The sequence below is a fragment of the Pithys albifrons genome, chromosome Z (genome assembly GCF_047495875.1).
Source record: "Pithys albifrons albifrons isolate INPA30051 chromosome Z, PitAlb_v1, whole genome shotgun sequence".
NCBI classification, from domain to species: domain Eukaryota; kingdom Metazoa; phylum Chordata; class Aves; order Passeriformes; family Thamnophilidae; genus Pithys; species Pithys albifrons.
In genome coordinates, this window is record NC_092497.1 from 41,252,314 (window position 1) to 41,266,109 (window position 13,796).

General features: G+C 47.1%; 1 protein-coding gene across 1 annotated transcript in view; it reads right to left on the reverse strand.

Annotated features, from left to right (window-relative positions):
- The window catches only part of SNX30 (sorting nexin family member 30), a 63,558-nt gene extending 51,016 nt beyond the window's left edge, over window positions 1–12,542 (reverse strand). The window contains exon 1 of the mRNA XM_071580008.1: window positions 12,146–12,542. Coding sequence (XP_071436109.1) covers window positions 12,146–12,307 — 162 coding nt within the window. The 5' untranslated portion in view covers window positions 12,308–12,542. The remainder of the gene's footprint in view (window positions 1–12,145) is intronic.
- Window positions 12,543–13,796: the final 1,254 nt, after the last annotated feature.

A 13,796-nucleotide genomic window follows, 5' to 3' on the forward strand; every position in this document is an offset into this window, starting at 1 on the left:
GAGAAACACACAAGATCAAATGCCATTTTCAATTGGTGTGTTGTCTGTGCAGACTGAAAGCACATGCAAATTACAGTCTCAAAGATGTAGTTCAGGTGTTGCAAGTAGATTTCTAGTAGCAGCACTAAGTTAACTCCCACTGGACCACACGAGCTCTGTCTTGTCTCCTGATCTACTTTTCAGAGACCAATCTCTCCACTCAAAGAAGGGGCAGACTGGCTCCTGTGACAGCCACACCATCTGTTTAAGATACCACAAGACTAGACCACAATGCTAGAAGACACCAAGACAAGTCTGTGCAGTAATCTAGGAACCAATGTCTGCCAGAGCAGTGTGTCAATAGAAAACTTTCATTCTATTATTCTCTGCCTCTCCCACAGTTAATTACAGGAACATGCTGCCTGAGGCACTGGTAGAATAAGGAGGTGCCCACACAATTGTAGTAAAAGAACTTCTTTATCAATCTGGGTATCCTTTTCTACCCCTGAAGGAGCTCAGAATGTGTTCAGCTACTCGGGTAAGTTTGAAGCACTCCAGCACAGGCAGCCCAGAGGATTCTTTCCAACCACCAAGCATAACTTTTTCCACCATGGTTGTCAAGTTATTGCCAAGACTCATCCTTCTGAAACTCATCTGAAGAACCAAGTTTCTCTACGTATGCTCTGAATATCTGTTTTCAATACTCTGTCTCACGTATGAAGCAATCCTGTTGAAAAGATTATGAAAGCTGTGCAATACTGAATTCAACCTCAACGTATACACCCCTCCCTCTATTAAGTTGAAGAAAGAGCCACAAAGTAGTTATACTATTACACAGTAGAAGCTATGTTAACTTTACCAGAAAGAGAAAATAAAAAGTAATGGTACTAAGGCTATTATGTTGATGCAACTGTTTGTCCCAACTTGTTAGCCATCCTTCATCTTGCTCAGAAGTGAATTGCCAATTCCAGAGAAACTCACTGGGAAGCTACGTTTCATAAGGAGACCACCGAGTTTTACAACAGTACTGCAGGGCCTACGTTGTAAGATACCATTAAAGCACCTTATCCATTTCTGTAAGTGAAGAGGCCAACTGTAAGCCTGCCCACCAATGTTCTGTTATAATGTGTTTCTGCAACATCAAGCTCCAGAGTGGCTACAAGCAAGAAAGGATAGAAGCACTCTATCTCTTCAGTAAGGTACTATGGCATTAACCTATCCAAGTGGCATCACAAGTTTCAGAGAAGGAATAGCTACAGAAAGCATCTCTAGTTACCACTACTGTGAAAGATGGGAAAATGGATTCAGCCAGCAGCTTGACTGTGAATAGAGCACTGATGGCCTGCTGAAAGCCATGCTAGGTTTAACTAAGTCCTTTTAACCAGAAGACTGACATGCACACACACAGTGCAACAGAAGAAGAGACAGCAGTTCCCTTAAACAAGATAACAACTAAGCTCAGTCTGAGGGCTGATGGCCCACTCAGGAAGCACGTGGCAGACAACTGTACCTAAAAGCTGCCTGGCCCGAGAAACATAGTTCACTCCTGTCTTCAAAAAGGCAGTTACAGTGAACTATGGGACAGTCAACCCCACCTCAATCTCTGGAAAGGTGATCACGCAAATATTAGAAGCCATTTCCAAGCACACAAAGGGCATGACAACGAACAATCAACAAGGACTTAAGGGAAGTCATGCTTAACCAATTCCATACCAGCTATGAAGGTATCCCTGGGCTGGTCTGCAAGAGGAGAGCTTTAACAAAGTTCATCTCAAGTTTAAGGTGGCTTTAGTAACACCTCCCATAACACTCTCCTAGACATGCTAGCAGTGCACAAGGAAGATAAATGTTCAGCCAAGTGGACTGAAAACTGGCTGAACTGCTGGGCTCAAAGGATTGTGACCTCACAAATTCCACCTGGCAGGCAGTCATTATTGGAGGACATCATCAGACAGTACTAGGGCCACTACTGTTTTAACACCTTCATTAATGGCCTAAATGATGGAAGAACAGGGTACATCCTCAGCAAGTGTAATGAGAGCACACAACTGGGCAGAGTGCTTGACAGATCAAATGTTTGTTCTGTCATTCACAGGGACCTCAACAGGCTGGAGAAATGGGCTGCTGGGTACCTCATGCAAGTCAACACGGAGAAATCAAACGTCTCGCACCTGGCAGAAACAAGCCCATACAGCAGTATGAGCTGGAAGCTTGACTCACTGAAAAGCACCTTGGTAGAATGAAAAAGAAAAAAAACCAAAACACAGACATGGGTGAAAAAGTTGACCAAGAGCCAACGATATGCCTCAAGGCAAAGAAGACAAAGCCTAGAGATAATAATTCTCAGGGGATCCTACCAATATGGATAAATACCTGATGGGTGTACAGAAGGAGGTGGCAGACTCTTTCCAGTGGATTCAATACTAGAACAGGAGATAATGGGCACAAACTGAAATATGCAAAGTTTCTTTTAGACATGAGGAAGATATCTTACTTTGTGGGTGACTGGATGGAGTAACAGGATACCCAAAGAGATGTTCAATAAACAACTTCATAGCATCCTGATCTGTCCGGTCTACCTGAGCCAAGAGGCTGGACTAGAAGATATGCAGAGATGCCTTTGAGCCTCAGCTTCTCTGTGACTGTCAGCTCTGCATCCCTGTAGATTCAGAGATCAGTCTGTCTATACTGACATTGTTTCACAAGTTCACCAACTTCAGTTTGACTTTCTGCAGTGTTCAGTCTCTCTCAAACCTGAGAATTTACCTCCAGCTTCTGTTGCAGACCAGGACCTAGTGAGACTCCACACACCAATGTGATGTTCAAGCAAATCCCAAGTTTATTCAAAAACACAGGTAATATACGACCTCATGTGACCCCGCCCTAAGTGCGGTGGTCTGACTCCAATTGGTTGAGGCTGGAAACATGTCCTTTTAAGGTGAAAATGAAACTTGTAAGGTGGTCCTTTGGACCCACCTGAATCAGGGCTGCAACATCTCCCCCTTTTGTTTCACAGAACAAAGCAAAAATGCAAACAACATAATACACATAACTCCTTAGCTAACTTATCCAATGGGGAAATTGTTACTATGAGGATCATGCATATTGCAGCTTGAACAGAAAGGCTGAAAATTTTGAAAATTGAGAAATAACATTTTGAAAGTCTTAAATTTTGCTAATTCAAGACTTAACAGGGTATTTTGCGGGTTACACATCCCTACCTCCCCCTCTCTTTTCAAAATAGACCTTTGGAAGGAGGTACAGTAACCTTTGTAAACTAACACAAACCAATACATGACTAAGACATGTATGCTTGGAATTTGCAAACTTACAACTAGTGCAAAACAAGAAACTTTTCTTTCACGCGTGAAATTGTGGTCCTTCCTGTGCAGTCGTCACCGCACAGACCACTGTAAACAAACTACAAATTTTATTAAATTTTGTGCAAAGTGTCCAAGAGTGCAGAGTGACTTCACTTAGCAAAGAAGCAAGTTCAGTCCAGCTGATCTAAATCTCCTTATGCTATAGTTCAAGGTCCATTCTCAGAACTTCTGTGTGGCCACTACTGAGGTTTGAGAATAGCCTCAAGTCTCAGTCACTTTATACATTCTTGGTAAAGCAGGAAACAAGTGTGAATTCACAGAGAAAATTCACAAAGGCTAAACATAACTACTAACATTCTGCAGCAAATATTCAGCAGCTGAGGGGACAGGTGTCTTTACCCCTACAGCCTGCTGGGCAACTTGGCAGTGCAATAAGCTCAAAACTGCACTTTAACTGAAAGTTAACAGAATTTCAAAATACAGGCTAAACAACATGCTCTTGAACTAGACTGTTCTTGTTTGATTGGACAGTTAACGACTAGTCCTAGGCTACTACTGCTTGTGGTTGTGGTTGCCAGATGGGGAAGGCAGCTTGGCTCCAGTTTCCATGAGCTATTTGACTGGCTGCGCCCCATGGCTTGCAGCCCCTCTGGTTTTTTGGAGGCCCAGCTCCCCACCCCATGTTTGTTAGAGGAGTACCATCCTTTTTATATTTAGAATGACAATCCTGGGCTTTGTGACCAAGTCTGTGACAACGGTTACATTCTCCAGTGAAGATTTGAGTTCTGCTATATTTTGGTTGTGCTGGACAAGATTTTGTTGTTAAATTCCAGGGTCTTTTTCCCCTTTTTTGGGTGGATTGTTTGCTAAGAGCTGTGGCTAGAGCAGAGGCATGTAGCTTTGCTTTTTCCTCCTCTTCTACCCAGGGCAATCTGGCATAGGCTTCAATTAACTGTACCAAAGTAGCTGTAGCTGGTAGAGAGGCTATGAGCTGTTTGCATTGAGGATTGGCATTATTAACTACCAGATCTTTCAATAAGGCTGGTTTCATGTCAGGGGTAATATTTGGAGCAGCATCCAAAGCTTCTGTTACTTTATCTACAAATTCCATGAATGTCTGTCCAGGTTTCTGCATTATTTGCATATAAGGTAGAGAAGGTTTTCCCTTCTTAGGCAGATTAGAGAATGTGGTCAAAGCAGCATTCTTTGACTGTTGCAAAATATGAAAATGTAATGCAGCTTGTGTTTGTGGGTCTTCATAAGCTCCTGATCCCATTAGCTGGTCTAAAGATGCTAATTTTAAGGGATGTTCAGTTTCTAAGTGTATATTTTTTGCCTGTTCCTCCATTAGCTGCTCTTTCCATTTCTGTAGAAATATCATATAAGCAGTAGGAGGTAGAATAAACTCCATTAAAGCCTTAGTGTCTGCTGGGATTAGGTTATTGTATTTTATGAAGGCTGTGATTTGATTTTTTACCAAGGCATTGTCATAGCCGTATTGAAAGACTACACTGTGTATTTTTTGTGCAATTTTTCAATCAAGTGGCTCCCATTTTGAGCCTTGTGTAGTGTTAATCACAGGCGCAGAAACCAGGGGTTGCAGGGAAGGTGAGGGTGTACCTACTTCCACAGCTAAGGATACTAACTCTTTGTACCTTTGCTGGGTATTAAATGTGAGGTCGCGAGGTGGCTCTGTGACTCCATCTGCAGAATCTGGTACCTGGGTATCAGAAAGCTTTGAAAATAAGTTAGCAGCATCGCAATTCCCAGCTCCCCCCACCCTGTTCCAAACAGAGCCTTCTTTGTCTTTTGGTGCCGTGCCTTTAAAAGGCTGTGATGTTGCTCTCCATTCTGGGATATAGCTGGTGGGTGGAGCTGTTGGTGATGGAGGCTGCAGATACCAGGTTGCCGGTGCAGGGCAAGCTCCTACGGGCGCTGGGGGTTCCAGTGCCTGTGTTGGCAGCTGCGGGCAGCGCACGGCTATCGGGGAGAGGGTCCCCACTGGTGCTGCAGAGCTTGTGTCCTGCGCGACCGGCGCTGTGGGAATTCGTTCTCGGGACGCATGCACTGTGGAACACCCAGGGGAAGCTTCGCTGGCTCCGCTCCACTGGGGAGGAGTCTCTCCCCTCTCCATGACGCAGTCGATCTACGCAGGAGGTGGTGGGGGTGGCGCGGGAACTGGTCTGCCCCAGGGGTGGGCGAATTCGGAGCTGACCCCAGCCCCTGCAGGCTGTGGCGGACTCGCGCCTGGTGCATGCGCCATGATTGGCGTGCAGTAGGGAGGGGGGTTGGGTGGTCGTTGCGCCTCGTGGTAAGGGCGCGCAATTCCTTTGTTTGATTTCGTGGGCTTTGCGATCACGTGGTCTCTTTGTTTTCCTGGCCACACGGTTATGGCGAGCGGCTGTAGCCTTGTTGGAATGTCTGCTGCGGCAGTCTTCTGCCTCAACGGAGTGACTCCGGCGTACCCGCGGGGCGGCGGGGAGCGCAGCGGAGGCATCCCAGCCCCGAGGTACCTGCAGGGCATTGCCGGCAGCGGCGGCGGAGCCGGCGCCGAAGGTGGATGGACAGGGGGAAGGCTGCCTTCCCTCATCTCTCTCTCAGCTGAGGGCACCCCCCATCGCGCCTTCTCGGAGTTAGGATTTAAATAAAAGTCACTCACGGTTTGTTATGGCTAGATGTTTTCTGCGACGTGTCTCATGGGGTTCCAAGGTTGCTGCTGAGGTCCGGCTGCTTCTACAGTGGCAGCCGGTGGTCTCATTTGCTGTGCATAGGCTGTTTCTTGGTAGTTGTAAGGCGGTGCAAAGACGACTTCTTGGCTTCTTGCGGCGACAAACGGTGTGGAAAAGCTTTGATTCCAAGGTTGCTGTGGTCTTGCCGGGTTTTCCGGAGCGGGAGCGGGCAGTCCCGCGTGTGGGTACCGCGGCGGGGGTTCCGCAAGCAGCACTGGTGATGCCGAAGGGTACCACGGCGGGGGTCCTGCAGGAGGCATGGGCGGAGAGGGGTACCGCGGCGGCGTTTCTGCGAGCGGCGGTGCCCACGGCGGTGCAGAAGGATGTTCAGGGGAAAAGCCGCCCTGCAGAAGCAGGCTTTTTTCCCTTCTCTCCGGTAGCTCGAGGTTTTTACGGGCTCTTTCTACCTCTAACAGCATTTTCCTTATAGCTGCATATGACAGAATGAGCGGCAAAAATTCTTTGGGCGCAGTTTGCACTAAATTCCGCAAATCTGCCCCAATGTTATCACATAAGTCTATGGAAAACGTGGAGCTGGCATCGGTTAAGTGCCCCCGACTAAGGCACCAGTCCAAAAATTCCTGTAATGCTTGTCTTTCAATGTTTGTTTTTGTAACACGAGCTAGTTTTTCAAATTTATCAAGCAATAAGTTCGTTTTAGTCGAGTTGGAATTTCCCATGTTTCTTTAACTCACCGGTTTGAAGGTCGTGGTTCCTTCAGTCCACGTTCTTCCAGCAGCTCTCAAGGCCACTACAAAAAACTCCCAAGTTTACGGGACACAGAAGCTCTCAGAGGCTTCTCCCCAAAGCACCCAAAAAACTGGGGCTCAGCAGCTCTCGGAGGCCACTTCTTAAGGTTCTAGGCAGGTCTGCAGGTGGCTTCCATGTTCTGAGACACGTTGGAGTCCACCAATTGCTGCAGACCAGGACCTAGTGAGACTGCACACACCAATGTGATGTTCAAGCAAATCCCAAGTTTATTCAAAAACACAGGTAATATATGACCTCATGTGACCCCGCCCTAGGTGCGGTGGTCTGACTCCAATTGGTTGAGGCTGGAAACATGTCCTTTTAAGGTGAAAATGAAATTTGTAAGGTGGTCCTTTGTACCCACCTGAATCAGGGCTGCAACAAGCTTCCTTTAAGAAAAATGCACCGTTAAAGTTCTCATCTAGTCAGAGAAGGAAGAGGTTTGTAGAAGCTCAGGCAGATCTATTTTAAGTGTTCAGATTATACTGCAAACTGGTTTCATCTGTGGGTGGATAAAGTTAAGAGCAATAATTATAAGATAGCAACCAAGGAGGCTGGAAGTAGTTTCAGACTCTCAGTATATTTTCTGGAGTTGGAGAGGTGTCAAGCTCCCTTTCAGAATGAGTGTTAAGAAACAGCACTCCAGCAAACACACAATTTATACTCGATCAGCTGCTAATAAGAAGTCCAGGGATTCACCGGGGTGGTAGTTGGGAAGCAGATGAGCATTCAAGAAATAGTTTTCAGTTAGTAATGAGAAATTTGCAGGATTAATGTCCATCTACATGAACTAGCAAATTCAAGCTATGCACCCACTGCAAACCTGATATTTATTCCACATCAGCTCTGATATCAGCTCTGATATCAGTAAAACAGCCTTGAAGCTCACATCAGCTGTCTAGAGTCAACAGGGGCAAACGCAAGGTATGCACAGTTTCCAAGAAGAAAGGTTGAGAAAGTTAATGGTAGCTGGCCAATGTCCAGTATCAAGTAGTCATAGATGTCTGAAAAAGGACAAGGAATCTGAGTCCTTGGTTAAGTGGGATATGAAAGGTTTTGGACTTCTGGGCAAGAAACCAGTGCAGTGAATCAAGACTCTCATCAGATGGCTGCCTGTCTCAAGGCAGACCATAGCAAGAACAGTCAACACCATGTTAGGAAGATACTTTCATGATCCAAGTCTTAAGGGACCACAGGTAGAGGACAGTGGAAGTAAGCCTACAGAACACTCCTTGTAACTCTGCAAGCTTGGCACTTCCAACACCTAGTAGCAGGCTATTAAATTTTCACAGCCTCAGTGAGGCTGAATCCACACATAGCAAAATGTCTTCTACTTCTCACCTCTCCTCCGAACTCGGCAGCCCATTAATAACGCCTTTTCTCCTCAGTGTGAAAGTGTTTTGCCCTTGTGCACAGAGCAGAGTCGCTATTGAAAGTGACAAACTAGTGCACTGGAGTAGAGTAGTCATGTGGAAGCAGAACTTCCTATTTTTTTTAAAAAAAGGAAAAAGAGGAGATAAATCCAGACACTTCTCCATTTGTCTTACCCTCCTCAGCAGAGGATCTGCTCTGAAAACCAGATCTCAGTTAGCTTTCCTGTGTTCCAAAAGCTAAAACAGCAAGACCTCAGTTCTACAATTAACTGGGCAACAGAGCGAGCAATTGTTTCCTCCTGCCTATTTCCATTCTTACTTGATGTTAAAAGAAGCAACCAAATAAAATAAATTTAAAAACTAAAAAAAAAAACAAGAAGAAAACCCCAAAATCAAACCAAACCAAACAACCAAAAAAATCCCCCAAAACAAACACTGTTGGTAGCACTTAGGTTCAGCTTTAGCTATCTCCCAATTTGAAAGGTAGCAAAGGTAAAGGGAGAATAAGCTGAAAAAACTAATGGTGATCAGGTATTAAGACAATATTTTATGCAATTAAACTTCAGGGGAACAGAAAGATCCTTACAGAAAGACCTGGCCAATATATAAATGCTTCAGAGACAACAATCTACAACTCAAATGTTTCATTTTTGCTGCAGAATCACTGTGAAAGTCAAGTACTTAGCTAAAATGTCCTTTTCATTTAAGAGGTAAGATGTTGTTGAAAGTCAAGCTGCCCTGGCTCCTAAAACTGCTCTCCACGACAAGTCAGAATGAAGATGCTACTTCAGACAACAAAAGCTCCAGAGCCCTCTTCCACAGGACTCAGAAAATTTGAGACTAGTCTGCTTAAATAGCCTCAGAAAACAGCACAGTTCTTTCTTCCCTTTTCCATGACCCACTGCTCTAGTAACACTCGCCACTGTTCTTAACCAGCAACCTAAGGTTTAGGAGACCTCAAAGTTACACAGACTACTAGATTATTCCCATGTTTGAATGAAGACTCAAAAGGATACACACAGGCAGGTGTTCCTGTCCTCCAGGTTTCTCTGACTCAGATACAGGACTATTCTTACTCAACAGCTAAAAAAAAAAAGGCAAGAAAAACATGCTTTTAAGGATGCAAAGCAGTGATGGCAGAGATTCAGCCACCTCAGGCTGCACTTCTGTTGCAGTGAAAATTAAAGCACTGCTTTATAGGCAGATAATCTTCCTTTACTTCCAAACTTTCTCCACTCAAAGGATTTCAGTCTTAGGTACTCTTAGCTTGCAGCAGTGTTTAGGAAGTGTTTGCATGTCTTCCCATGCATGAGGAACTCAGAAGAGCAAGTTATCCACTTCCTGGTGCTGGGCCAGAAGGATGTCCTAGTACAGGCCTGGATAACGAGAGGAGTCCTTAAAGAATCTAATTGACCCAGAGCCTCTCTGAAGCAGGAGACTTCAACCAAAACTTCTACAGTAGCAGTCCCCATCAGACCCTCCAACAAGGCCCTTGGAAAGGCCAAGGGAGCAGATAAACACAGCTCTTACTCAAGAATCAGTAAATAACAGCTGAAGAGTTTTAAACCTAAATCAGACTTGAATGCTGACTTCCCACTATTACTCAACTATTGAAGCTACTCAAAATTTTTACATGATTAGTGGGCCAGCCTTTCAAAATACTAATGACCCCCCATCAGAGGTTAAGATTTTTAAGACTACAGGATGTGGATGCCCCATCCCTGGAAGTGTTCAAGGCCAGGCTGGATGGAGCTCTGAGCAACCTGGTCTAGTGAGAGCTGTTCACAGCAGGGGGGTTGGACTAGAGGAACTTTGAGGTCCTTTCCAACCCAAACCATTCTGTGATTCTAAGACTAAGAGACATAGTGACCACCTAAAAGGTAGTTTTACCTGTTTTACCACCACTTACCTACGCTCTCCACTTACCGAGTAGCTCCCTAGGCTACTCAAAACACAGCGCAAACAGTAGAAGTTTACTATTGTCTTAAAGTTACCTGTTTGCTTGCTTAGGTTTTTTTCTCAAGTATGAAAAAAGTTAATACGTTTTTTTTTCTTGCCATTGCGTGAGGTATTACACAGAAGAAGGGACATTCCATACACAGCAGAACTGTTTGACTCCTTCCATCAGGAGGATAAAACATTTGACTTTTTCTGCTCATTCATCTAGAGGCGAAAAAAGAATGCTATTCTCTTCCTACTGGAAATCCTTCATTAGCCTAGTGCCATTTCCAGATCAACCACTGAAATACTCTGAAGTCTAAACGTCACCTACTTTTTTGCTCTCACGTCTAGTGTACTTCTATGCTGTCAGTAGGGCAGTACTACATACAGGTACTGGAAGATTGACTTCACCTCTATTGCTGATGGAATAACTGGGGAAGAACCTTCCTGCTGATAAGGTAGCTGACCATAACCCTGAGGCTAGAGAGGTTTTTCTGATTCTAGGTTGTCAGGGATACTGATACACTTCTCAAGACACTCAAGCAAGTTGGCTTGCACTCCAAAAGCAAAAAAGTTCTTTAATACAACCGAGGAAAGAAGTTACATGATGTGAGTTACTCCTCAGAACAACTGCTTCTCACCAGCTACACAGCAGTGTGGATGGACTGTGAGTACAGTACCAGCAGTGCATCCCTCAGCTGCAAGAAGACCTGTAAAGCGACTGCTAATTTCTACTGTTGCAGTTGGTCAGACAGCAGTGTAAGTCACGTGAGTAAATCCAATCCATCACAGCCAAAAGCCTTCACAATTTCTACACTCACCTTAGTCACATACCCATATCTCAGCAGGTCATCAACTCTTTGACAAATTTCTGAGATGAAAGCATATGTTCCCAGTGAGAAGGTAGGCCTGGCTTCTCGCTGGAGCAACAGTGGGCAAGTTTCAAGGAGACGGCTCCTTAGATGGGCAGGAAGAAGTGCTGAATCCACACATGATGGATGCAGGCAGCAGAAGGTGAAACATGGAAGAGGCCAGGCTACCTTGACTCACTCTCCTATAGCATGGGAGTGTATCAGGCCAGATACTGCTGACAGCCCAAGGCTGATCCATCCTGCCCAGAAGCAGCTCCCCCAGGATAACAGCCATAGAAGCAGCACCTCTTGACACCAGCACCTCAGTAACACCTTACAGGCACAAACCAGCTGGCCCGGAACTACTTATTATAAAGTTTCAAGGCAGTATCACTCTTTGCAGTTCTTGCTCCCAGGAAATCCTACCTTACATGTTTCAAGAAGTCTGTCTACAGAGATACCAAGTCCTTGCAAGTGTAGCTAATGTACCGGCAGCGCTGCAGTGTGTACTGCCACTACCGCTTTCAGTGCTGCCACTACTGAATTATCACATCCAAGGCCCACATACATGGGGAACGCACTTCACAAAGTCCATTAGTGCCCTGTGGACACGTGCCAGAGCTAGGGAAGAGAAAGCAGGCACACATACTCCTCAACAGCATCCTGTCTGTCTTACAGTGCTAGGAAGAAGTAAGCAGGTGTTCAGCCTGGAAGGACAACCACAGACAATCTGATAACAAGCTCGATGGAATGGAAACAACGTCGGCTTCAGGCTTTCCCCATGAGGGCTAAAGGAAGGAGACAGGCAGCACAGAAGCTGCAGCAATTCCTGAAGCGTTTGCACCCATCTGTAGAGGGTAAGACCCATAAGCAGTAAAATATTGCCTCTTGTAACCACCCTGGTGACAGTGGGAACACCGGTGTCCCGGCTGGTCGCTATAAGCGAGGGGCTCGATGCCTTCAGCCTCTATAAACAGCGCCTTCTGCCCCCTCGAGCAGCCCCGAGCTCTTGCAGTGCATGTCAGCAGCGTCCTGGGCTTCATTTCCCCGCGGGCAGACGAAGCCGGGAAAAGATATGTGGCGTGGAAAGACACACACCCACAGCGCTTCTCCCTCCTCTCCGTGCTCCTCTTCACGGTAGAAACCCCTTCCATGGCAGCGGCCCCCCACAAATGCCGCGCCCCCTTCCCGGGCCGTACCTTATCGGCGATGCTTCGGGGAAGAAGCAGGTCAGGGCTGGGGGTGAGCGCCGGCCCCATCTCCTCGCTGCTGGACGTGGCCAGGGGATGCGGCATCTCCCGCAGCGACTTGGGCCCGGAGGACGGCAGAGGCTTGGGAGCGCTGGCCGCGCCGCCCGACATCGCGCCGGGGCCGGGCAGCCGCTGAGGCGCCGAGGGGAGAGCGGAGGCCGCGCCGCCTGTGTGGGAGCTGCGTGGCCCCGGCCAGAGCCTACCCACCACCGCCGCGCTACGAGGAGCGGCCGGAGGCGGCGGCTGCGGCGGAGGAGGAGGGGCAAGCGCGGCACCGCCTGCGCCGCCGCCGCCCGGCCCTTTCCAGGGCGCCGTCCGCGCCACCTGCCGCCCGCCCGGCCCGGGCACCACCCCGCAGAGCCCGGCGGGGAGGGAAGGGAGGCGCCGTCGGGGCATCGGCGCCTGCGGAGCCCCGGGCCAGCCACCGGGACTCGCCCGGAGCCGCAGCCGCCACCGGCCGGCCCTGACGGCCACTGCCGCCTCGCGGTGTCACGCCAGAAAAGCAGTCCAGCTCCTTGGCTTTTCCAGGCTCAGCTGGCCAGCCCCAAACTGTGCGCATTTGAAGGGGAACTGTGGAGAACCGGCGGCCGCGGTGCGGGAAGAGCTGCGGCGCAGGCGGGGCCGGGCTGAGATGGCGGCGGCGCTTCCGCCGGGCGGGGCCGCCCCGGGCGCTCAGCGCGGACAGGCCGTGCCTCGGGAGTGCCCCGGCCGGAGGGAGGACAGCGCACACACTGCGACCGCCCGGCACTAAGGCCTGCAAACTTCATCAGCTCTCACTGCTGGCCGGCTGTCTGCCTTCTCTGCACTTGAAAGATCTCGCGTTTTTGTGGAGTAATGAGCTGAAAGATTGTATTAAGTCCTGTAGAAGTGACCTATGCAAGTTTGTCTCACCGTATGTATCCATCACAAAAATTCAGTGATATGTCCACATTTAACGATGTGGGGAAAGTGTTAATGACTGCAGAATAATTAATAAATAGGAGAAAAATCACAGTCTGGTTTAAGATACTCTCTGAGCAGATAAAGCAGCTAAATTTGTCTGATAAATTAACTTTTTTGCAAATAATGTGCTCAGTCCTAATTAGATCTAATTGACAACATGCTACGGGAGGCAGTGATGTATCACTATAAGACTGTCAAAATCCCTGCCAGCTATATATAGATTTATGAGGATATACATACAAGACTTGACCTAACAAGACTTGAATGGTGTAACCATTTTGCTCGGGCCTAACCTTGTCCGGGTGAGTACAGTACACTGAAATCAAAAGGGCATCACCAGTACCTAAAGTTAAGCTAGCAAGATTCATGGGTGTCAGTGTCAGGTGCCACACAGCAGGACAAGCATGAGAGCACAACACTCTGTACAAAATAAATTCTATTTATCAAAGGAGGAAAAAAAATGGAAAAAATCAATCCTTACTATAAATACCTATTTAATATTACATAAAATTTGAACTGCCATAACAATCAAAAGTCCAAATCAAGTTCCAGGCCCCAGTGAGAAAGCAGCTGTGAAATATTCCTTGATCATGACACTTCAGAAACAACCACCTATTTATCAGGAAAAGGAAGGCATATAAATTAGTAGACATACATA